The sequence below is a fragment of the Pleurodeles waltl genome, chromosome 7, assembly GCF_031143425.1.
Source record: "Pleurodeles waltl isolate 20211129_DDA chromosome 7, aPleWal1.hap1.20221129, whole genome shotgun sequence".
In the NCBI taxonomy this organism is placed as follows: Eukaryota; Metazoa; Chordata; class Amphibia; order Caudata; family Salamandridae; genus Pleurodeles; species Pleurodeles waltl.
In genome coordinates this window covers 1,156,267,042-1,156,293,852 of record NC_090446.1, presented here as the reverse complement: position 1 = coordinate 1,156,293,852, position 26,811 = coordinate 1,156,267,042, and the positions used below count along the sequence as shown (strand labels likewise).

Below are 26,811 nucleotides of genomic sequence, written 5' to 3'. Positions count from 1 at the left end.
GCACCCTTCCTTCATTTAGCCTCCAGCCTTCCTGCATCTTTGATTTTTTTCATGTAAAGCATACCGAGCCCCACTCAGTATGTGTCAATCATGCAGCAACAGAGAGCCTGGCTCTAAATAGCAGGCCCACAAGCACTATAATTCACCTAGATTAGCAGTGAGAATGCCTTTGCAATGACTCCCGCCACACTCTCGGCTCTGTGCCTAACTCAAGTTGTGCATGGAGTAGAGCGGGGATAGCACTTGTGCCCTGATTAAGTCAAATGCAGGGACTCTATCTTCTCACCCTTACTTTGTGATCAGACTCCATTTTGATTAAGAGGTAATGGGCTGGAATGACAGAATGTACTCACACTTTTGATGAGAAGGTAACTGGATACTCATCCCCACTGACTCTAGCGGACTCTTCTGGTAATCAGACAAAGACACACTGACTCATCCTACAGTCTCCACTCCCAGACCATATGCTCTGACTTTGCATTTGAGTGGTGCCTGTACTCTAGTATCTGGCTTCTCTTGGTTCCCTTACACGGAGACCACACCAATCATGCAGGCTAGTAAGCAGTGGCCACGGGACTAGTTGTCAGATAGATATCTCAGCTTCAATCTGTATGTTCCCGATTCTTTTGTCCAACAATATGCATTTCAGTTGTCTTATAAGTGGGGGGATATGGGGAGGGTTGAGCATGTAGGACCATAAGCAGACTGCCTGTGGGGAAATGTCTAAGAGAGGCATTCTGGGAAGCCGAACTCTTTGACATCAAGGGATGGGTAAAGCTAGGCAGGACTCCCTTTACACTCTTCATCAGTTGACCCTGCCAGGAATGATTGGGCTTACAACAAATAGTCTGATTCCTCACCACTACTTTCACAGCTCCAGTCCCTCCTGGATACTTTCAAATCAGACATGATGCAGATAATAATGCAATTTGCCATCCCCTAGACACTGGATCGCCTTGTAAAGGTCATCACCTGAAATTATTGGATCAAATAATTGTATAATATTTTTTGAGGGCTGAACTCAGCCACTAAACGTGATGTCCAGACCTGCACAGAAGTGATAAGTTATTGTATGCCTTGTGGGCTCTCACATTTCTCAATAGTGAGACCTGGCTTAAGTCTACTGCCTCGTGCTTTTATGATGAAGGACTCACCAGTCTCTTTCCAGCACCTTATGACTATGGTACTGCTGCCGACATTGCAGAATGCTTTTTGGCTATTCTGGACGATGTCATCTCCTTTGTTCCCAAACTATCTTTCCACATGATGCACCTAGACGAGGTGTCAGGTTGAATCAAGAGCATTAACAACAAGTCCAAGACTGAGCTGAGCAAATCTGAAGTGCACGAGGTTGAGTATCATATTCACATTCGAGAACGATAGGAGTAGTAGAAGACAGAAGGCAACGGGTGCTAAACTGGTTGGAATTTTGAGCTAGCACAAGTCCTCACGCTAAGTGCAGCTTCTTAAGGGATAGCATAGCAAGTATTGCAGGTTTGACTCAATTTCAGAAGACTGAACCATAGCCTTGACTGATCACATGAAATGCATGAATGCTGCATTTGGACTGAGACTTGGTTAACCTGGCCTAAATAAACTTACATACAGCTCTGCTACTTAGGAATTCAGACACTAAGTGGCATATTTATAAGCCCCTAGCGCCACCTTGCGCCACATTAACGTCATATTTTTTTACGCTTACGTGGCCCAATGAGGCCAAAATCCCTGCGCCACATTCACAAAGTGGCGCAGTGCATGCATTGCACCACTTTGTAACCCTTTGCGCTACATTATGCCTGTGCCAGGCATAATGTATGCAAAGGGGGCATTCCCCCATTAGGGGGCCGAACAAATGGTGCAAGGAAATCTAGCAGATTTCCTTGCATCATTTTTTATGGCACTTTTAACGCCTGCTCAGCGCAGGCGTTAAAATGGGGCTTCCATTATTTATATTGGGCCCCTATGTACTCTGTAGGAGTAGCACCAATATTTTGTCTCTACTCCTGCAGAGTACATCAATAACGTCATGAAAAATGACGCTATTGCCCCATATCCTGCGCCGTGGTGCGCCGTTTTTAAATTCGGCGCATACATGGTGGCAGTAGGGAGGTGGTAAAGGGAACAAGAAAAGTGGCGTTGCACTCAGTGCAGTGCCACTTTTCTTAAATATGCCCCACAGAGTCCCTACAGCACTTAGATCAACATTTCAGACTAAGGATTTGGAGTGGTCCTGAGACACATGGGTTAGTTTGGGTTGCAGCAAGTCCTTGCAGGCCCTGGCCTGGGAACGCTTCCTTCAATCACGTCAGCATATCACAATGGAATTGTAATGTTTAGCCATGGTCTAGGCTCCTCAAAAACTCCAGCTAAACCTATTCTGTACATACTCAAACAATTTGATCAGGTGCTATTCTACCATCTGATCACACACTGTTGCACCACATCAGATAAAACTTGCTGTGTAAGCGCCTCAATACCTTTGAGTTTATCGCTGTAACTGGGGGAGGGTGCCATTCATTTTTAGGTGATCCTGCGCCTGAATAAGCTTATAGTTCGAATGTACAGAGATTTGCTGTGTAGTATGTAAACCTATCCCAATGCAATGCTCTTAAAAAACACAGCACCAGAAGAAATGTTAGTGGAGATGCCTGACTAGGATTGCAGAACAAACTGGAGTTGAGAACTTTCTGGGGTGACTGGTGACGACGCCTGTAGAGTAACTCAACTTAATACCTTATTACTTCCCTCCAACCCATAATACCTTAAGTGCTTTAGTTTACAATCATAGCAGGGTTTCTTCTTTGTTGTCTCCATCACCTTGGCAACATACAAGAAAAATCCTCTTAGTTCCTCCCCATGTGTCCTGGTTCCCTGGTTTATAAAGAGGCAGGGACTCACTTCTGAGTTCTTTTCTCCTAGCTCCAGATATGTAAGGTACATTTTAGGGAATCACCACTATGTTCAATAGCCTGTGGCCTAGCTTCCTTTTCCTGCTTTGTTAGAGACAAGGACTCACGCCTTAGTTATTGCAACTGTTCTCGGACTGCCTGAATAAATAAGTATCCATAGACTCACCTCGCGTGATGTGGGCTTCCCCCTGAAAAATTCATGGTTGAGGGAACTGTGTGGTGGATTGAAGCGGGGCTGCAAGTAGACACAACCATTAGCAATAGCCTCCAAGGGAGCTGGGCCTTCATAGGGGAAGCCAAATCCGATGAATAGCTGTGAGAAGGGAGGCAAGAGAAAGACATTGATGAGTCAGCCAAAGGGGAGGAGAGAACTGGGGAGGAAGTGGGAGCTTAAGGGAGTGAAAATACCTTGGCCTTCTTCAGAAGCTGCTGCAGTTCACTTTGTGGCAGCAGGCCATGGTTCTTCACAAAAGGTGGCACCTCGGGAGGGCGCTGGCTCTCATAGTACACTGTCCCGTGTATCTCCATGTGTTTGTTCAGGATTGCCAAGAAGTTGTCTTTACCCTGGAAAGGAAGAATACATGAAAGAAGCAGAGAGTGTGACTGATCCAAGAATGTGAAAGAATACAGTATACCTGAGGTCAGTGAGTCTGCCTTACACAGGGAAGGCAATATGAGGTGTACAGATGTTCACCTCTTTCTTTGAACAGGTAACCAGCATAAGCAACTGGTTCTTGCTTGATACCTGTTCACAATTAACCAAAGAAACAGATTCCGACAGGTGCTTTAATATGAAAGTACACAAACAGTGACAACATCCTGTTGTTCCAAATAGTTACTGTTGAATGCATTTCTACAGAGAACTGGCGTTTATACACTATAATACATGGACAATAACACACATTCTAGACCCTCTCAAGATTATCTGTTCTGTCTTTTTTAAGAAGTGCATTTATGGAGTATGATTAACAATGAAGGCAAAAACAGCAGATTCTTGGGGAAGCTGCCTACTAGACCAACATTTGGAAAAGGAAAAGTGCAGCCAATGCACGTTACCATACAGGTTCTCACAACAGCACAACATGGCTCAAGATTGACAGAGTAACACTGATTAGGGGTTTACTGGGTCGAACCAGCTCTTGTGCTCCTACCTTCTACATCTCACCCACATTGTCCCTCATTCATCACACTTATGCTCTCCATCTATCCTCTTACCCCTGCTCCCTTCACTCCTTCCTTTGATGCCACTCATTTACTTTCCCAATCTCTTCTCCTGGTAGTATTATTTCCCTCTCTGTACTCTCCTGACTTTTCTCATCCTGTCCGCTTTCCCTTCTCTCTCCCACATCCACACTCTTTGCTCGTCTTTCTCAAGCACTCTTGTCTTTCCACCCACAATGTCATTCATTCCTACTTCTGAGCATAGCTCCATGTGAAAAACTCTTTCATCAGGGGAACAAGCACAGCCGAATACCTGTGCCCAACAAGAGGAAGAGATGAAAGAGACTGCACAGCATGAGGGGTTGTAGGCATATGACCAACAAGGGTTCAAAAGTAGGAGTGGGAGATAAATTGTGCTTTGCTGGCAGAGTTGGCGTAATTTTGGCCACTGTGCGTTATTACACTTGTAACACGAAGTTCTGGCAAAATTCCACCAATTGCCACATGGCAGAGTTTTTTCTCATGTGCGGCTCGCCAATGGTAAGTTGGTGATCGTGAGTTAGAATTGGCATCCCCTAGCTCCGTCTTTGGGTACTTGGAGGGCACTTGGTGATATTTTCTCACTGCAAACGGGCGTAGGTGGCCGCAACTATTTATGGTGAGAAAGCTGTTGCTCGAATAGAAAGTCTACTCGAACGGCAGAGCAATAAACTCAAGTAGCAGTGCCCTCTGGCACGCAGAATGGTACTGTTCTCACTGATTTTTTTTAGCAGAACAAGCTCCCAGCACTAAAAGTCAGCAGAAGCAACATGACATGACAATTTCTGCCCATTCGTAGAACTCCACTGAATCTTGCAGCGTTTTCATGTAACTCCACAGAATTCCGCAAGTTCCACCTGCCCCTATTCAAAGGCAGGGTCTTATAAGGTTCAAATTCCCCTGCTCAAAGAGTTGATCTCTTCTTCTAAGTTGGTGTTTTGAATGCTTGCACAGATAGTGCAGAGGAAGGGCTCCCTGTGATAGTGGAAGCAACAAATGCAATGAAACTCACATACACATATGCATATATGATAGATGCACACATGCACTCTGGGGTAGACTGCAATATCTCTGTGGCAATCACACACTGAAACAGCAATAGGAAAATTCAAACTTGTGGCAGGAAATTATTTAACACCAGAGCAGGAAATACACCAATAATGGTACTTGTGGAACGCTCCAGGCACTGAGTTTAGGAATAATGGTACTTGTGGAATGCTCCAGGCACTGAGTTTAGGAATATACCTACACTATAACAGGTAGCACACAGAAAGATACTCACATTGATAAGGAAAACACACATGCATCAGAATAGGAAGATGCACACTGGCATGGGGAGACAAATAAACAGGTTATGGAACTAACTGTCATGAGATACCTGCACTAGGGCACATGGGAAGTGGTTCACTTCACATACTGGGACAGGAAATGCACAAATACTGAAACCCACATTTTTGGGGCTGGGAGCACACCAGCACCTGGACTAGGTCGGCCACTATCAATTACTGGGAGCGGGCGTAACTTGTAAATGGATCAAGAAATAAACTAGCAAGGCAACAGGGAGAAACTCACATAGTAGAAAAATACTCATTCTACGGCCATGGATATGTAAAATGACATGGAGCAGGGTGATAAACACATGATCTGGATATAGTCGCGAGAAACTACATCTGTCCTGATAAAGAAACATAGGGGGTTATTACAACTTTGGAGGAGGTGTTAATCTGTCCCAAAAGTGACGGTAAAGTGACGGATTTACCACCAGCCGTATTACGAGTCCATTATATCCTATGGAACTCGTAATACGGCTGGTGGTATATCCGTCACTTTACCGTCACTTTTGGGATGGATTAACACCTCCTCCAAAGTTGTAATAACCCCCAGAGTTGTTACTTTTTTCACCCCTAAATTTGGACATCTGTGGAATCAGCATAGGCTCCCCACCAATCCGGGCGCTGCTTTCATGCTAAACCTACCATGAAAGCAGCATCAGGATTGGTCTGAGTGACTTGGACTGCAACTCAAACACTGCCCTGGGGTTAGTGCAGTTTCTCCAGCCCTGCTGTTCAACACAGCTAGGCTGGAGAAACCTAAGTTCACATGTGTGTTTGGTTTGCCAAGACGGCCCGCCAAACACACATGCACACTTAAGTGCACTCTCTCCTCCCCCTCCTCCTTCCCCCCTCTCCCTCCCCACTCCCTCCTCCCGTGGCTCAGCCCCACATCTATCATTACACGCTGGCTGAGCCAGAAGATGTAAAATAAAATAATAATAAGCTTCAGTTTTACTTTTCATCTGCGGGCTCTTAGCCAGGGGGGCAAAGCCCCTCGCCATTGCGGAGGAGCTGACCCTGTGTGAAATAGTGAACCTTGCTAATTAGGCACAGGCCCTGAAAGCCTTGTGTTGAAAAGCACACGTCTTTCACTTTCAAACTACTGCATGCTCTTTGGGCCCTTCTAAACTATGCATCAGACAACTGGGTTTAAACTGCCGGGAGTCAATAAATTCACAATGCGCATATTTTAAGTTGCTGTCAAAAGAGCTTCAAGACTGCCCAGTTACAACTACATGCCGTAATAATACTACAGAGGAGGGCATGCTAATTCCCTGGCTCTGGCTGATGTCTATATGATTTATTTAACCTCAAGCTTCAAAGTTTGTGGCAGAGTGAGTTCTATGTTCAAGAATTGATTAAAGTCTTGAATCTATCACTTTCTAAAGATGCTAGTTGATGATTTAATATTCGAATTCTCGGAGCAGTTGTTTATTAAACATGAGTTTCAAACAGATCTTCATTTTGACATACATCTTCAGAAATATGACCAATTTCACAATTACTTTTTTCTAGTGAGGATTTTTCAAGAGTAATAACATTCCTGCGCTGTGAATTCAACTCAGCCTATGCAAATTTGTCTGAAAGAAACTGAACAAAGTATTCAGGATGTCAAGCGGCTGGAAGGGGCGTGAAAGATAACCCCGTCCTGTGGGAAAGTAAGTGTGACTGAATCTTTTCAGTTACGGTGTCATGCAGACCTATTAGCTCCAGGGAACCTCAGAGGGTGAAGGAGGAGGCTTGCCTGCTGGGTTGACAGACATAATGGCATTGCCTTTATTCTTCTTGGATGAAAAGTTGTTTTTTCAGTTTTTTTTATTTTTTTATTTTTTTATAAGGAAAGGATTTTAAGTTTTAGAAGCCTCCTGCCATATATATTTGATGGAGAGGTCTCTATGGCGGCTGGCGTGCTAGAACTCAAAAGTAGGAATGCTTGTGTGCGGGCAGATGACTTTTTTTTAAGTAGATGTTACTTTACACTGTCTATTTGCAATAATCCTTTGGAGGATGAAATGCTTGTTCAGTGTTCAAGACTTGATCCAAACTTTGCAGTCTTGCCAAACTTCCCAGGTGAATGCGTGACATGGTGCTTCAGTTCAAATTTTTTTCTTTGAATTTTGGAATTACTAGTCTTGCTTATTCCACTATAAAAACGGACTACAAGTTCCAGAATTCAAAGGAAAATACACCGAGTAGAGTAACACATCACTCGTGAACCTGGGAAACTTGGTACGAATTACTATATTTCACCTAGGGCAGGATATATTTGAGAAACCCCTCAAAAATTTCCTCTGCATTCTCCTATTTGAAAATATTGGTTTCATAAACAGACTCTTCCAGTCTCTAAGAACACATTTAAACCAAATCTGCTCGAAATGATTGTCTGCTAGAAAGTTCGGGTCGGGATTCTGTGTACCTAGAGGAAGCTACAGAGCTAAGGTGGAAGTCAAGTTATCTGGCGTACTGAAATCCTCGAGTTCACTATTTTTTACCAGCTGATGAAGGCTAGGCCTGTGTGTCCTAGATGCTTGTTAATAAACATCCCAACAACATCTTCTGTAAGGGATTAGGGCCACGAGAATCTACCCCGAAGACCCCGCTAACATCTGGTAAAATGGAATTTAAACATGCTGTATCTCTTTTCGATTTTTATACCAGATGTTTCTGAGGGAATAGGGGTTTCAGTGGGAATTGGGATCTTGTCATGGTACCGTTTTAGGTTGCATCCCGTTAGAGCATTCTTTATATTGTATTTATTTCCTAGGTAACACACCAGGCATCCACAATCTCCATGAGCCCACAATGGATACATTCTCCAGTTAGGTCCCAGGCAGCTTTGAGTTATTCAATATGTACCTCTTGTCAATATTTCCACTTATTGGGACTCATCCAGTTAAACCATTAATGCACTATAATAAAATACCATTCCTTTGCGAATACGTTTAATTATTGAGTTGATCTTGAAAGCAATAAATGTATCACTTTTTCAGTGACAACATTATTATTTTAACATTTCTTTGAATTTTTATGGCACACTTTTTAATCCTAACTGTGAATGGGGCATCTTTGTATAACTAAATTCCTCCTGGTGCTGTTGTGACTGTAATGTTTGAAACCTTTAGCTGTTTTAAATTATGTTTGTTATATATTTTTTAATATGAACTGAAATTCCCTTTTTTGACACATAATAAATATGGTCACTCATTTACACATTCCCTCACAATTGTCATATCGCTCAAATTAAGCTTCTTGCTTTGATTAAATAAGCCTCAGTTAAAACCTGCTTATCTCAGTGAACTAGTGTGTGGCCCATTTACCAACAGCAAAACCCAAATAAAATGATGGATGGAGTGTTGAAACTTTTCAAATACTCACCTCCAGTCACAGACCTGGGTTTAATCCATTGTTATTTTGCTCACCATGCCACTCCAGTTTGGGCCCAGCCATATGCAAATCAGCCTTGACCCTGCCCCCCACGGGTACACTCCTGCCCAAACTGCCAAGCCAGGTCCTCTGTGGACCATAAACAAGCATCCTGGGGTTAGTTTTGCAGTATCACCCTCATCAGACAGTCTAGCTTGAATCCAGTGGCGCAGCGAACAAGGGACCCATGTATGGGCATACTCTTGCCACTTAGGGCGCACATAGCAAAACCAAAAGAAGATGATGGACAGTGTTAAAACTTTTCAAAAACTCACCCCCAGTGACAGATTGCCATGTCAACCCAGTTTGGACCCAGCCATTTGCAAACTCAGTCTTGACCCTGCTCCCCATGGGAAAGGTTCAGCAGGAACTGTCAAGCCAGGTCCTCCATGGACCAGAAACAAGCATCTTGGGACTGGTTTTGGGGTATCACCCCTCATCAGCCAGGCTAGCTTGAATTGAATGGTACAGTGAGCAAGAGACTCACATCTGAGTATACTCTTGAGACTTAGGGCACATTTAGCAAAACCAAAATAAAATAATGGACAGCTTGTTGAAACTCACACCGAGTCACAGATCTGGGTTTACTCCATCGTTATTTTGCTCACCATGCCACCCTAGTATGGACCCAGCCATAAGGAGAATCAGTCTTGATCATGCTCCCCATGGAAACAGCAAGCCTCAATTGCTAAGCCAGGTCCTGCCTGGACCGGAATCAAGCATCCTGGGACTGGTTCTGGGGTATCACTCCTCATCAGCCAGGCTAGCTTGAATCCAGTGGCACAGCGAGCAAGGGACCCAGGTATGGGCATACTCTGGCCAACTTATGGTGACTTTATCAACACAAAAGGATGATGGACGGAGTGCTCAAACTTTTCAAACACTCACCCCCAGTCACAGAAGTGGGTGAAATCCATTGTTCTTTTGCTCACCATGCCACCTTTGTTTGGTTACTGCCACATGCAAATCAGTCTTGAAATTGTTGAAAAATGTTGGTGCCCCCGTTCACAAAGGGGAAGGTGTCTCTTGCGAACCCCTTCCTGTTTGAGAATGGGTTACCACCTACTTGAAGTTGGTGGTAATTGTGATTCTATTGCGATCGATCTACTGGTCGCAAAACAATCATACATCCCCCTGTGACTTGCTATCAGGAAGGGACGCCCTTGGCAAACCCTATTTTGCAAGTTCGTAACATATTACTGACTCACAAAATAGGGTTGGTACATGATGCAAGACTATTTAGCAGTCGCAAACAGAACATTTTGCCATTTGCAGCTGTTAAATAGATTTGTACCTCTGGTACTAAGAGGTATGGTATTCAACATGTTCTAATGTTTCTACAGAGGGCAAAAATACCCCTCATTGTAAGTCTAGGAAGAACTTGTTTTCAGGCTACTTTTGAAATGGCTTTGATCTCAATTTACTGAGATACCTAGCCAAAAAGAAGTCTCTCTCTGAGGTAGAATGCGGGGAATGAAAAGGCGCAGATGACAAACTAAGGTGATCCTGGCATGCGAGGAGGATAGCCCTTACTGGAGAAATCATGTTAATAAGTCACAGCACATGGGCTCTGAGGGAACGATTGGCCTTAGAGGGGACTGGAGGAGTAAACATGGAGAAACTCAAGATTATCACAACTGTTTACACATAGGTGTAGGAAAAATGTTGGGCAAGTGGTAACCAGGTTGGATTTATATGAAGGAAGAACTGACAGTAAATTTAAAGAAAAACTGATCCAGTAAACAACCATACTCCTCTCTTACAAATATAAAGTCATCAACCAACCTGTCCCACAACGTACCAGGGAGGATTCCTCCTGGTGGTCACATGAGGAGCACAGTAGGGACCAGATTTATCAAAGGATTGCATTGTCATTGTGCCATGCAGGGTGATGCAAAGGCAACACAATCCTTAAGTCAGGTTTACCAAGCCAAGCAAGGTCACATTGTGTAGCGTGGTCCTGCATGGCTTGATAAATCTGAAGTAACAAAAAGGTAGCGCAAATCTCTGCCTTGCGTTACTTTGTGCCGGAAAGGCATTACATGGGTTGAGAGGGGGTGTCCCATGCATGCACCCATGGCCTTTATCCTTACAACTCTGCTGACCAAGTGGACTACTGGAAACAGTTCAGTCACTTGACTACATTTTAGGTACTAACATGTAGATTGCCATCCTTGCAATCCTAAGAGTTGTTATATGATGGAGGGGAAAGAGACTACTATTGTAGTCTGTGAAAGAGAGGAGTTGACCTGTTTGACTTCCAGGGCACCTGTTGATGTGAGGCTTTCCAAGGACAGATATTGGGTCCCTCTAATGGTCACAATGCTGACATGGGGAGAGTTGGTACAGAAGAATTGTTATGAACTTTCCTGTGATCCTGACCATAAAGTTCCAGGAAAAGAGTTAGCAGGAGTTATTTCAGGTTAATGAATGGTAGCATTTTTGCACAACCATGCAACAAAGATGCCTGCAACCTTCCAGCTGCTCCAAGGATGATGAGTACCATTATTTGATAGATACTAGATTTGTGCTAAACTATAAGGAACTCTGCCAAAGAGCTATAGCTCAATTGCCACACCAGGAGTGTGGTGCAGGTTTGCTCAAGATCAGGAAAATGCTTCAGGTTCTAGAAGTGGGAAGAACTTGAAGTCATGTAGATCTTGAGTAGTTGGAATGTGAGGGCAGCTTATGAAGTGCACCTTTGTGCCAGCTGAAAATGCTACAGCCCTGATTAGAAATTGGGGGGCTGGTAGAACTTTTGGAAAAATAGGCAGCAGTCCCCTCTGCACACATTGCAGTCACCATTCTCACTATAAGGAAGGGGTACTGCGGTCTTCCCAATGGCAGAGCTGACACTGGCTACTCAGTTTTCAGCACCATCAACTATTGTCTGCCACAGCCCTATTGTTCCACATCACAGAGTGAGACTCTGCTTAGGTCTCAGGGATCAACCTCACAAAACCCTTTAGCAAATGGATCTCCTTCTTCTTCGATAGAACTGATAGGAAAGGAGGGATTTTTCCAGCTCTTACTGCACAAGCTCACTGCAAGTTAAGAGTTCAACTCAAACTCTGTCATAATACTAATCATTTAATTTAAATCACTGGAATCACAAAATCAGTGTGTACAGTCGGGGGGAGAGGAAGTGGGCACTGTATCACTAACAATGTATCACATGACAATAAAATGCATCCAACAAATCACCCTGCCACAACATTGGTACAAGGTATATAGTTACTGTTTTTAATTAAATCCATTTCCACTTATCTCCCAAGGTAATCAGTGGAGTTAAGGATAGTAAATATACAAGTGCCTAACACTGCTGTGGTGGGTCAATGTACTGGCATATCTTCGAGGTTGCTTGCCAGTAACCAAGGGCGCTGCAGGGTATGCCTAGTATGCCTAGAGTGATGTCCTAGTGGTAGTGATGAGACTGCTGGCTACTGCCAGACTGCATCTGCACCAGACCAAATAAGTATGTCTAGTCCCCATTCTGTGCCCGCACCAGATCAAAACACTTTGGCAGAAGCTGAGACTGACTGAAACAGGTCAAGACAGAGACCAGCAGAGGTCTAAATCTCCTAGCAATGCATTGTGGGAGCAGTGATTTCTCCAAAACAAAAATGTCAATGAATTGTCCTCCCAAAGAGACAGTCCGGACACATTGGTGGTCATTATGACCCTGGCGGTATTATAACCGCAGGGCCAAAACGACGGGAGCACCGCCAACAGGCTGGCGGTGCCACCCGGCGTATTTTGACTGTGGCAGTAGCGCTGCGATCGCACAGCCGGGGCCGGCGGTTTACCGCCACAATGGCCCCAGCGGTTGTAAGCGCTGCCCAGGGGATTACGAGTCCCCAACCGCTAGCCTTTTTCTGGTGGTCTGAACCGCCAGGAAAAGGCTGGCGGTACGGGGAGTCGTGGGGCCCCTGGGGGCCCCTGCACTGCCTATGCCGCTGGCATGGGCAGTGCAGGGGCCCCCTGACAGGCCCCCATGCGGCTTTTCACTGTCTGCTGTGCAGACAGTGAAAAGCGCAACGGGTGCAACTGCACCCGTCGCACGACCGCAACACCGCCGGCTCCATTTGGAGCCGGCTCCTATGTTGCGGCCGTGATCCCCGCCGGCCCAGCGGGGATCTCCAAATGGCCGCGGCGGGGTGCGGCCGCATTGGCGGCCGCATGGCGGTCAGATCTTGGCGGGCGGCATCGACCCCATTGTTCCCTGACTTCTAAGAGATAAACAAGTTTTCTTTGGAAAACTTTGTCTCATCCATGGGGACTGACAGAAAGAAACAGAAGGTTGCAACAGTTCATTTTCACCCGAGGGAATCTAGAGGCGCTTCCAACAGATTTTACAACTTTATTGTTACCTGGTTAAATCCTCTAATTTTATTGACCTACAAAGGGTGACCAGACCCAGTGGGATTTGATTTTGTGACCTGGTTTCAAGCTGATTCCTGCAGCAGACAGATACATTAGTCCACCGATATATCAGATGTGGCACAACGAGCTGATTAGAAGGATCTCCCAATGGGGAACTCTTGTGATTTTGCTACAGTATAGACCTGTCCAACAACACGTACTTCCCGACCTCCAAGTCCCAACTCTTTGGAGACCACCTGACACAGTTCTGTCATTCACTGCCTTTGAAAATTCTGTTTGATTCAAAAGAAATACCTTGAGGTGGAGCCTTTACCTTCTGTTTCTTTGTCACCCAGTGTTTCCATGCAGATTTTCTTCGCTATTAAAGACCGCAGTGTCTCTAGAAAGTACAGGCCCAGAGAACAATGGCAATCAAGTATTCCGGATTCTGATACCATCAAGGAACGGAGACAAAAGACGAACAAAACCCCATTCTGGTAGAAGACGAGGCGAGCGATCCATACAAGTCACATACATTCTGCTCCTGAGCACATCTTTTCAAGGATATTGACCTGGCCGGTAATTGAGGTGGCGGTGCTGTGTCAGCAGCCAAAGATCTTTCTCTCAATATAGACATTTTGTATCGCGCTGACTTTCCCTGCCTTTAACTAGCTCCCTATTGTCTCTCCTCAATGCTTACGATAATGCGCTCCTTTCTCCTTAGCTGAGAGAAAATATCGAATTTGCACGGATGGAATCCTATTTCAGACACAGTGATAAATAGCACACCCCTAACTAAGGGCATCTGATATTTTACTTAGGAAAAAAGTTTAGCTCTGCCAATAAGTGTAGTTCCAATGACAAATCTGCACAAATAAAATGCAATTCCCTTCAGTTTGCACCTTCAAAGTTTTCAGCAGGTTGGTCAACAGAAGAGGGATGCTACAGAAGGGGTTCCGAAACCGGAAGTTCTCATAACACTCCAGTAAACCAGCATGGCCAAGCCTTCTGGTCTACCACTGGCCATAACCAGCCTTTTTGCAAAGCTTGTTTTGTTATAGTTTTTCTAAATGTTATTGCTTGCGAAGCTGACAGGACCACATCAAACAGACTGTCTAAAAACAAAAATAGATTTGAACTCAGAAAGCACACATTGGACTACCGGTCCCAGGCACTCAAGGGGACTACTTTGTGTGTGGATACGCTCCTTGTGAAAGGGAAGAATGCCATCACTGACAGAAAAGGTAGTTAATTGCTGAAGTGGCCTGATCCATGGCCCCTGGTGCATGCTGTAGTAGGAAGAAGAAAAATGGGAATGAAACTATAATAGCCCAATGGATGAAGAGGTCTGGAAGGATATGTATATAATACATAGGAGTCTCCTACCATATGGAGATCTACAGATCTCCCCAATAATGTGGATCTCCATAGGTTAAAGTATAGGGAAAACAAAAAAATATTAAACTTGGACAAAAATTATCACAGAAATTTTCACGTTAAACATTAATGTAAATTAGTTGTATATATTTTTTTAATGTACTACAAATACAAAATTCTAAAGCACAGTCAATTTTGCATTAATAAATGTATTAATTTAAACATACCAAATTACAATTATTTTTTAAAGATTTTTAAACAAACCTCCACCTACAATAAAGAATATGGTGGTCATTCTGACCTCGGTGGTAAAAGGCGCCTACCGCCGGTCAGAAATCCTCCATAATCCCGCCGCGGTCGCGGAAACCCGCCACGGTCATTCTGACCCGCAGCAGGCAAACCTCCGAAAATCCGACAGCCACAACAGACCGCCAGACCAGCGGTCGGCGGAAAAGTGGAGGTGACAAAACCTCCACCGTCACGCCAACAGAAATACGCCCATGCCATTACGACCCACGAATCCACGCGGCGGTCTTTCAAACGCGGTATTCCATTGGCCGGACACACCGCCGCGGTCAGAATACACACAAACGAACAAAACTCAGCCACATTGGCCGATTTGAATTCCACACACCTGATACACATACACACACCACTCCCACACACACAATACAATATAAAACACACACCCACATCACCCACAAACCCCTACGACCAAAAATTCTGAAAGAAGGCCAGAGCGAGACACCACCATCCACAAACTAGCAGCCACAGCCACTCAACACCATCACCCACACAATATCCACACACAAAACAACACACACCACCACACTCAACACACTTAACTACACATACTCCACCCCACACATCATACACACCACCCCATGGCACCCCAAAGACACCCCCGCTTCTCAGACGAAGAACTCAGGGTCATGGTGGAGGAAATCGTTCGGGTAGAGCCCCAGCTGTTCGGCACACAGATCCAATACACCAGCATTGCCCGGAGGACGGAGCTATGGCAGAGGATTGTCGACAGGGTCAACGCTGTGGGACAGCACCCCAGAAATCGGGAAGACATCAGGAAGCGATGGAACGACCTACGGGGGAAGGTGCGTTCCATGGTATCCAGGCACAACATCGCCGTGCAGAAGACTGGCGGAGGACCCCCACCTCAACCCCCACAATTTACAACATGGGAGGAGGAAGTCTTGAACATCCTGCATCCTGACGGCCTCGCAGGAGTCGGCGGAGGAATGGATACTGGTAAGTTGAAGCTTCACTACTGCTTCCCCCCCACCTGCATGCCAAATCATACCCCAACCCTCACCCCCATCCTCGAACCCCACCCTCACCCCCACCCCCATCCTCACCCCCACCCTCACCCCCACCACCATCCTCACCCCCACCACCATCCTCACCCCCACCCCCAGCACACCTATTCCCTGCCAATGTCTCACCATCACAACCCACACATCCAAAACCCTAGGCCTGCATGCGTCCACTAAGCATGGACACCCATCACCAAAGCATGCCCAATGCATATACACATCCCCCCCACAAGCCACCCTCACCAAAGCCCCCACACACGAATGCCAGCACTTGGGGACACGGGAACCCACAGATACACCCATATGCCACACATTGAAACTATAACCATACCTCTATACCCCTGCAGGACCCGACCGTCAACACACCGCCGCAGAGGGCCCAGAATTCTCCACACCCCCCACCCAAGAGGCCGTCAGCGATGACAGCAGCTCTGTCGACCTGGACACCGATGACCAGCCCGGACCATCGGGGACCTCTGGACAGTCGGTTCCCCTCACACAGGCCCAGGCCACTACAGACCCAAACCCCTCTGGGAACACCAGCACAGCTCCCACCCAGCGGGCCCATGCCTCTGTCTCCAGGGCGCGTCAATCTGCGGTGTGTCTACCACTACAGGGCACCCAGGATAACCCACCACCCCAACAACAACAGGGACCTGGGGGCAGTGGTAGTGGGCACACCGGCCAGGGGGCAGAGGCCCAGGGAAACAGGGCAACTCGGAGGGCAGCTGTGCGACAGGGGGGGGACGGGCCCAGGGAACCCACTCTCCACGAGGCCCTCACCACCATCATGGGAGCATACAACCGCTCCCAGGAGACGATGGCGACGGTACTGGCCCGGTTCCAGGAGATCCAGGTACTGCAGGAGGAACACTATTGGGGGTACAGGGAGGACATCAGAGCCCTCACCTCCACCCTGGTTACCATGGTAGGGCTGCTGCAGGACCTCATCAACACCAGGACGGACACTCAACAACACCAAAGGGCCCCTGCCACTAGCCTGGACCAAGAACAGCCAACCACCTCCGCCGGCGCTAGTGGACAGGAGGCCCCCGCACAGCAGCAGCCAACCAGACCCCCACCTCCTGCAGGAGAAGAACCACCCCGCAAGAGGGCCCTGAGATCTCGCAAGAAGACAGAGTAGGATGTCAAGACCCCCGCCAGCAAAGGATACCACCTGATGTCATCCCACTGTCCCACATTGTCACCCTGTCCATCCTTGAACTGCCCATGCTCCATCTCTCCACAGGCCTCTGGACAATGCACCTGTGTGACTGTTACTCTGGACTCTGCCATGGACATTCCTTCACCATAGCCCCCACCCACTTGAAACCACCCATCCCATTTTGAGCACTTAAATAAACACCTATTTTGCACAAAACTATCTGGAGTCTGGCTGTGATTTCAAAATATTGTAATTGACATGACAGTGCAAATATGTCCTTGTACATAGTGAAGTCAACAAACAGCTGCCACAAAGCTGTAGTCCATGGGGAAACGAAGCACAGGACTCGTAGTGGGGACCCCAGATCTGAAATAGGGAGGGAAAAGCCACAACTCAGTCATCATACACTGGGGCAAATAGACAGGCAGCAGAGATGCAGGAGAGTAGTTCAGATTTACTAAATTATCTTTGAATTGTTACCTGTGTCCTATTGGAAGTACTGTTCAATGATTCTGTCCCTGTTGTCTGTTTCAGCCCCGTCGTCTTCCTCCTCGTCACTCTCCACAGGTTCCACCGCTGCCACAACACCACCGTCTCGACCATCCTCCTGCAGGAAAGGCACCTGGCGGCGCAAAGCCAGGTTGTGAAGCATGCAGCAGGCCACGATGATGTGACACACCTTCTTAGGTGAGTACATTAGGGATCCACCTGTCATATGCAGGCACCTAAACCTGGCCTTTAGGAGGCCAAAGGTGCGTTCGATCACCCTCCTAGTACGCCCATGGGCCTCATTGTACCGTTCCTCTGCCCTGGTCCGGGGATTCCTTACTGGGGTCAGTAGCCACGACAGGTTGGGGTACCCAGAGTCCCCCAATAGCCATACACGGTGTCTCTCTAGCTGTTCCATCACGTAAGGGATGCTGCTATTCCTCAGGATGTAGGCGTCATGCACTGACCCTGGGAATTTGGCATTTACATGCGAGATGTACTGGTCAGCCAAACACACCACCTGGATGTTCATGGAATGGTAACTTTTTCTGTTCCTGTACACCTGCTCCCTGTCTCTTGGGGGAACCAAAGCCACATGGGTCCCATCAATGGCACCAATGACGTTGGGAATATGTCCAAGGGCATAGAAATCACCCTTCACTGCAGCCAATTCGCCCACCTCAGGGAAAATGATGTAGCTCCTCACGTATTTCATCAGGGCAGACAACACTCTGGATAACACCTTCGAAAACATGGGCTGAGACATCCCAGAAGCAATTCCCACTGTTGTCTGAAATGACCCACTTGCCAAGAAATGGAGTACTGACAGGACCTGCACCAGAGGGGGAATCCCTGTGGGTTGGCGGATGGGGGACATCAGGTCGGGCTCCAGCTGGGCACACAGTTCATGTATAGTGGCACGGTTAAGACGGTAGGTCAGGATAATGTGGCGTTCTTCCATTGTCGACAGGTCCACCAGCGGTCGGTACACGGGAGGATTCATCCGTCTCCTCGCCAAACCCAGCGGACGGTGCCTAGGAAGGACAACATGGAGCACACAGTCAAGCAACCCACAGGTACGTACTCCCAGCTAGCACAGTAAACGATTCTCTATGCAGTGAATGGCGTGTCTGAGTGGCTATGCAAGGCCTAGGCCTGTGTGACGCAGTTGAAATTGAGCCATGTGGACCCTCGAAATGGCGGCTGCCTGACCTGTGAAGTGTGACAATGGGATGTGAGGTCAATGCGCTGGCGTGGCACACCGCGGCGGGCGGCGGGCGAAGACCGCGGCGCGAAGCCGCATTGGTTAACATTGAAGCCTATGGGTTTCAGGAGCCAATGGCGAAGGGCGCCGGCGGTGGCGGTACGCACCGCCGCGGTACGCACCGCCGCGGACGTGACCGCCATTTTCTATCTACTTATCCACTTGCGACTTGAACTTTCACAGGAGAGGACCTATACTGCAAGTGTTGCTGTGACCTCGGTCTGGAAGGGACAATGGCTGCTGCGCCTGGGGAAAGGGCCCCTGCCTTCACTGGAGAGGAGTTGGAGAAACTTGTGGATGGGGTCCTCCCCCAGTATGCGCTACTCTACGGTCCTCCAGACCAACAAGTGAGTTTAATTCAATCTGGATTTGGGGCCACTGGCTGGCTTGGGGCCCTGGCGGGGGGCCTGGCGGGGATGGGGGGCATGTTGGGGCTGGCGGGGGGCCTGGCGGGGATGGGGGGCATGTTGGGGCTGGCGGGGGGCCTGGCGGGGGGCCTGGCGGGGATGGGGGGCATGTTGGGGCTGGCGGGGGGCCTGGCGGGGGGCCTGGCGGGGATGGGGGGCATGTTGGGGCTGGCGGGGGGCCTGGCGGGGGGCCTGGCGGGAATGGGGGGCATGTTGGGGCTGGCGGGGGGCCTGGAGGGGGGCCTGGCGGGGATGGGGGGCATGTTGGGGCTGGCGGGGATGGGGGGCATGTTGGGGCTGGCGGGGGGCCTGGCGGGGGGCCTGGCGGGGATGGGGGGCATGTTGGGGCTGGCGGGGGGCCTGGCGGGGGGCCTGGCGGGAATGGGGGGCATGTTGGGGCTGGCGGGGGGCCTGGCGGGGGGCCTGGCGGGGATGGGGGGCATGTTGGGGCTGGCGGGGGGCCTGGCAGGGATGGGGGGCATGTTGGGGCTGGCGGGGGGCCTGGCGGGGACGGGGGGCATGTTGGGGCTGGCGGGGGGCCTGGCGGGGGTCCTGGCGGGGATGGGGGGCATGTTGGGGCTGGCGGGGGGCCTGGCGGGGTGCCTGGCGGGGATGGGGGGCATGTTGGGGCTGGCGGGGGGCCTGGCGGGGGGCCTGGCGGGGATGGGGGGCGTTGGCCCACTGGCAACGAAAATGCAGACAAACTTGAACGTGGTATTTCTCCCTCCCTGTACGTGTCACATAGGTCCGCGCCCATGAGAAGATCGGGATTTGGCGTGCCATCGCCAAGGAAGTCCGGACCCTGGGGGTCCACCATCGACGGGGCACCCACTGCCGCAAGAGGTGGGAGGACATCCGCCGCGGGACCAAGAAGACCGCTGAGTCTCTGCTGGGGATGGCCTCCCAACGTAGGCGGGGTGCCTGCCGTCAACTGACCCCCCTGATGTTCCGGATCCTGGCGGTGGCCTACCCTGATTTGGATGGGCGCGTGAGGGCAGCACAGCAGACACAAGGGGGTGAGTCCAAGCATTATCTACTCTGTTGTCGCGCAGTGGAGGTGTCTGGGTGGGGGAGGAGGGCTGTGGGTCCCCCTAGGCCAGGGCGATATCTGTAGGCTGGGCACCCCCGTAAGCCCCTGTGTCCCCAGCCAACACCCTCAGTAGTGTGTCAGTACAGCCATCCCTGGTCCGTGTCATCCATGGGTGCAGTTGTCAACTCTAGGCGTGTAGGGCATGTTCCACGGAATGCGTAGCGGACCCCAAGTGCGCAACTTAGTGCAGGGGGCATCTGTGTCTGTCATGTCCGCTAACTGTACCGGAGATCCATGTACTCAATATCCCTTTATTTCTCTCTCCCCCCCCCTTTTTGTTTGTCTTTCTGTGCTTGTGTGCATCAGCATCATCAGGCGGAGGAGAAGTGGCATCGGGGCAGGAGGGAGCTGCATCTCACATGGCCCATGAGGGCCATGCCACAGAGTCTGACTGGACCAGTGAGACGGAGGGCGAGGGGAGCTCCACAACGGGGACGACTGGACCCTGCAGCGACACGGATACGTCCTCGGAAGGGAGCTCCCTCACGGGGGTGGCACCATCTGTGCCCCCCGCCATTACAGGTACAGCCGCCACCCAGCGCACCATCACCGCCCTCCCAGCAGCCCCTCAGCGTTCGCCCCGTGCCCGCTCTGCCAGGAAGCCGGGCATCTCCTTCGCCCCAGGCACCTCAGGCCCTGCCCCTGTTACCCCCGCTGCCCTCAGTGAGGAGGTCATTGACCTCCTCCGAACGCTCATTGTTGGGCAGACTACCCTTTTGAATGCCATCCAGGGGGTGGAGAGGGAGGTTCATCGCAGCAATGCGTACCTGGAGGGCATTCATTCGGGTCAGGCTGCCCATCAGCGATCGTTCCAGGCTCTGGCCTCAGCACTGACGGCAACCATTGTCCCTGTCTCCTGCCTCCCTCTACTAACTCCCTCCTCCCAGTCTCCTGTTCCTCTGCCTGTCCCACCCACACCATCAGACCAGCCTGCACACACCTCAACACCCAAGAGAAGCTCATCCAAACATAAGCACCACAGATCACGCAGACATTCACACACGCAACATTCCGATGCAGACATGCCAACAGTCACTACCACCTCTGTGACCCCCACCTCTTCGTCTCCCTCCTCCCTCCCTGTGACGTCTACACTCACACCTCCATTCACCTCACCATCAGCCAGTGTTTCCATCACCAGCACACCCCCCAGTCCAGTCCGCACACGTGCAGTCACCACCCCCACTGCCATTTACACGTCCCCTGTGTCCTCTCCCACTGTGTCTGTCACCCCCTCTTCCACACCACACAAACGCAGCCACCCACCCACCCAACAGCCATCCACCTCACGACAGCCTATCCCTCCTGCACCTGCACCCAAAGACAGCAAACGTGACTCACCTACAACCACATCCTCTCCCTCCACTCCCATTCCCACTGTACCTACCACTCTCCATTGTCCCAAGAAACTCTTCCTCGCCACTGCTAACTTCTTTCCTGACCCTGAGCCCCCCCCTCCTTCTCGTCGGGGTAAGAAGAGCACCTCAGCCACCACCAGCCCTGCAGCCCCCTTGACAAGGGTGCAGGGGTATTGGAGCCCACCAGCCCGCATGTCTGGATCTTCGCCCAGCAGCAAGGGGACAGCCAGCCCACCCCCTGGGAAGAGGAGCAGAAGGCGGAAGGGGCGCCGCAGGAGCCCGGCTTCTACATCCCCCCCGGACACCACCCAGACACAGTCACCAGCCACAGCTCCAAAGGGAGGAAAGGGCCACAGACTCCCGACTAAGGAGGGCAAGGGCAGCAAGTCGGAGAGGTCAGGCTGCAGGCCTGCTGCCCAGGATGAGCCCACCACCCCCATAGCCGCTGGCCAGGGAGGACCCAGCCCAGCTGGCCAGGAGGGCCCCACCACCCACAGCCCAGGTGGGCATTGAAGGAGCACCATCCCCGCTGCCCAGGAGGGCACCACCAGGCAATGAGCAGTTGGCCATAGACCGGCCGCCGTCTCAAGAACCGCTGAACTGGGCCCCGCCGTCTCAAGAACCGCTGACCTGGGCCCCGCCGTCTCAAGCACCGCTGAACTGGGCCCCGCCGTCTCAAGAACCGCTGAACTGGGCCCGCCGTCTCAAGAACCGCTGAACTGGGCCCCGCCGTCTCAAGAACCGCTGAACTGGGCCCCGCCGTCTCAAGCACCGCTGAACTGGGCCCCGCCGTCTCAAGAACCGCTGAACTGGGCCCCGCCGTCTCAAGCACCGCTGAACTGGGCCCCGCCGTCTCAAGCACCGCTGAACTGGGCCCCGCCGTCTCAAGAACCGCTGAACTGGGCCCCGCCGTCTCAAGAACCGCTGAACTGGGCCCCGCCGTCTCAAGCACCGCTGAACTGGGCCCCGCCGTCTCAAGCACCGCTGAACTGGGCCCCGCCGTCTCAAGAACCGCTGAACTGGGCCCCGCCGTCTCCAGCACCGCTCCGCTGGGGACCGCCGTCTCAAGAACCGCTGAACTGGGCCCTTCAAGGCAAGACCCGCTGAACTGGGCCCTTCAAGGCAAGAACCGCTGAACTGGGCCCTTCAAGGCAAGACCCGCTGAACTGGGCCCTTCAAGGCAAGAAGCGCTGAACTGGGCCCTTCAAGGCAAGAAGCGCTGAACTGGGCCCTTCAAGGCAAGAAGCGCTGAACTGGGCCCTTCCAGGCAAGAACCGCTGGCCCTTTGGCAGACGTGGCAGGGCAGGATCTGTCTCGGGCAGGGCTGCAGGATGTCCTCTGGCCAACATGCCTCCTCCAGTGGCAGTGGAGTCTGTTATGGACTGTTTGGACTGTGGCTTTGCTCTCCCCAGGATGGCCCAGTGGGCAGGCCACCCACTGTATGGACTGTATGGACTGTGGCTTTGCTCTCCCCAGGATGGCCCAGTGGGCAGGCCACCCACTGTATGGACTGTATGGACTGTGGCTTTGCACTCCCCAGGATGGCCCAGTGGGCAGGCCACCCACTGTATGGACTGTGGCTTTGCTCTCCCCAGGATGGCCCAGTGGGCAGGCCACCCACTGTATGGACTGTATGGACTGTGGCTTTGCACTCCCCAGGATGGCCCAGTGGGCAGGCCACCCACTGTATGGACTGTATGGACTGTGGCTTTGCACTCCCCAGGATGGCCCAGTGGGCAGGCCACCCACTGTATGGACTGTGGCTTTGCTCTCCCCAGGATGGCCCAGTGGGCAGGCCACCCACTGTATGGACTGTATGGACTGTGGCTTTGCACTCCCCAGGATGGCCCAGTGGGCAGGCCACCCACTGTATGGACTGTATGGACTGTGGCTTTGCACTCCCCAGGATGGCCCAGTGGGCAGGCCACCCACTGTATGGACTGTATGGACTGTGGCTTTGCTCTCCCCAGGATGGCCCAGTGGGCAGGCCACCCACTGTATGGACTGTATGGACTGTGGCTTTGCACTCCCCAGGATGGCCCAGTGGGCAGGCCACCCACTGTATGGACTGTATGGACTGTGGCTTTGCTCTCCCCAGGATGGGCCAGTGGTCATGGAGTCCCCTCGTGGATCTGGCGTCGTGTACTCAAGTGGCTGAGGTGCCCCCCCTTCCCTTCCCCCTGAGGTGCCTGTCCTATTTTCTTTCTGATGCCCCTGCAGTGTTCTCTCCGTGGAGTTCTTGTCGTGGGACTGGGCCTTGCCCCTTTGCACAGGACCCCTGTGGTCCACGGACAGTGGTTGGACTACATTTAGTAGCTGTATATATTTTGTACATAGTTTATTTATTTATTGGGATTACTGGTGTCCATATTTCAATATATCTGCCCGTTTACGATCTCTTCTTTTGGTCTTTGCATTATTTCGGAGGGGGGGGTTTGTGGGTTGTGACAGTGATCTGTGGGAATGCATTGATGTGTGTGTTGTAGTGGGTGTGGGTGGGTGGGTGTGTGCCGGTAATCTTTTCCCTCCCCTGTGTCGTAGGTGCAGTACTCACCGATGTCTTCCGCGCCGCCGGGCGTGCTCCTGGTACAGGAGCAGGTATAGGAGTGCGGGGATGACCTGTAACTCGGGTTCCATACTGCCGGAATCTCGCGTGGAGTGCGTAGAGGTGAGCGTTTTCCCGTTCGTAGTCTGTTTCTGCCGTGTTTTTATCGGCGGTGCTCCCGCCCCGGAAAAGGTGGCGGATTGGTGGGTCGTGATAGGGTGGGCGGTACATTGTCTGCCGCCTGGCTGTTGGCGGGGACCGCCGCGCTGTTTGTTTGTTCCGCCGTGGCGGGCGGAGTGTTAATGCGGCGGGCTGTGTTGGCGGTTCCCGCCAGGGTCAGAATTGCATATTTTGGACCGCCGGCCTGTTGGCGGCTTGGCCGCCGCATTATCACCGACCGCCAGGGTCAGAATGAGGGCCTATATATTTTCAGCTGTTTTATTTAATTTGATTTTATTTAACATTATTTTTTGTGGATCTATTTTAAATCTCAACCTCCATTATTTTCTAGGGGAAAGTGTTGCAATCTAAGTGGTTGCCCATGTGTTGTGCTGGATTTAGTAGTGCTCCTTTTTGGTAACAGTAACTTTGAACTAAAAAATTTGGCTCCATCCCCATTTCAGTGAGTGGAGGCGTAATTATTCATTTTTTAGCAACTTTATACTCTAATGTTGTGAATAGGAGTAGAATTATTCAAAACTGTCATGTTATGCTTCACTTTTAGATTATCGCTCTGAATCGGCCATACAGGTATAAATGATATGTGACAGTTTATATTGAGAACACAAAAAATACTGCCAGAAGACAACCATTTGAAGGGCTCCTTTATTTTGTCCTTCTCCATCTAAACTCTTTCAGGTTTTATGCGGGTGCTGCGGCACCTTGAGCACCTCCTAATTCAAGCATCACTGATTTGCGTAAACACTAACGCTTTTGTGTTTGCCCCTATTTTGTAACATCCTTGAAAGAGGTGAAAGGCACAAATGTGAGCCAGACTTTTTGGAAAGTACCCCTGGGATGTGGATACTAAATCAACTATTATGTACAGTTCTTAGAAAGGCTAACTGGCTTCACAAAGCTGAAAGATGAACTTAAGATTCAAATTCTACAAAAAAAAGGAAACCATTGGCAGATAGAAGAAAAAACAAAAAATCCACTATCCTCAAATGAAAGCGACCTAACAGCTTCAATGTGCTACATACAATACATACAAGACCAACATGTCTGTCCCTTCATTGTGGTAGTGAGCTTCTGCAGCATCTCCTCCTTCTAAGACAATTCACACAACGAAAGTAAACTTCATCATCTGTGTGAAATATTCTGAGGCAAATATATATGCGTGGTGGCTTGTTAATTATGAACATTGTTTTGCATGGTGTTCTTTGGTATATACAGAGTGGTTTTATAGACTGATAGTTAAAAGAGCATTTGCAGAACCCAACACTCTTGTGCCTTCATTGAGTGCCTTATTCCATAGAGATGTTTTGTGGTCTGATGTAGTCACTCAAACTTAAACCCACTAAAGCAACAATAAGAAGTAATCTGGGACAAGCAGGGGCTATGAGGCGTCAGGTGTGAGCATAAGGTCTTTTGCCTTTGGTGTCCCGAGGTCATGCTATGGCTCTGCAAAATGAGTCAAGTACAGCCCACTTCAGCACTTAACCTTTAGACCCTCATTATGAGTTAATCAGAATAGGGTAGGGTATTTACCACATGTGGTCAATACTATTACCCCAGCTTGGAGGTGCATGCAATCGTAATATGTGGAATTGGTTTTTAACACAACAAATTTTGCATGTTTTGCCTTTTTTCTGGGCCTTTTTCCCAGATAAATTTCGTCAGGTTTGACCTCAGAGTAAATTTGTACAGGTGTGATAAACCTCTTCTGTTTGGCAACTATACTGTACTGTCAAAATGTAGCCCTCAAAAGAGAACTTTTATAAACTGTGTCTGCCAAGACTACAAGAGATGTCATTCCAGCTGATAGTCCTGTGCTTCCCTTAGAACTTTGAAACAGAACACTAATGGTTGACCAGTGTGCCATTTCAAACCTAGAGGGAAACAAGGAAGAGGGGCAGGGAATGGTGAATCACTAGGTCATGTCCTCAATAGTACCGGTATACACAGGACTGAAATCAGCCCCTCCCTCAATGATGTCAGTCTGTAAACAAGAGGCAGTAGTGAGTTATCACGACAATTAGGAATTACATATAGAAATAAAGATGTGTAACAGTGAATGATGTTTTTCACTGAAGAGTTCAGTCTGACATCAAGTAAACAACAAAAGAGAAGCACTAGTTGTCTATGTTGTGACTCAGAACACCAAGGTAAAAAACATCCCCATAATTAACTTTTTTGCCTATTTTTAATTTTCTGTGATGTATGACCCCCAAAATCATCTGCCCATGCTTTCAGCTGCTATGCTGTTGCAAAGGTGTCATGGGGGAATCATACATAAAATGTCCTCTTTCAAAAAGGTTAAAAAAACACGTGCCATCCTTGACCAACCCCCATCACCTTCCCTCCCTCCCCCTCCTGCAGCTGTGCTTTATGCTTTCAG

The 26,811-nt window shown here is 49.7% G+C and overlaps 1 protein-coding gene across 1 annotated transcript in view; it reads right to left on the bottom strand.

The window, feature by feature from the left end:
- MGAT5B (alpha-1,6-mannosylglycoprotein 6-beta-N-acetylglucosaminyltransferase B) overlaps positions 1-26,811 on the bottom strand; it is a 676,434-nt gene that overhangs the window by 109,202 nt on the left and 540,421 nt on the right. Inside the window, exons 12-13 of the mRNA XM_069200246.1 lie at positions 3,318-3,473; positions 3,076-3,222 (exon numbers count right to left, since the gene is read on the bottom strand). Of these exons, the coding sequence (XP_069056347.1) occupies positions 3,076-3,222; positions 3,318-3,473 (303 nt within the window). The remainder of the gene's footprint in view (positions 1-3,075; positions 3,223-3,317; positions 3,474-26,811) is intronic.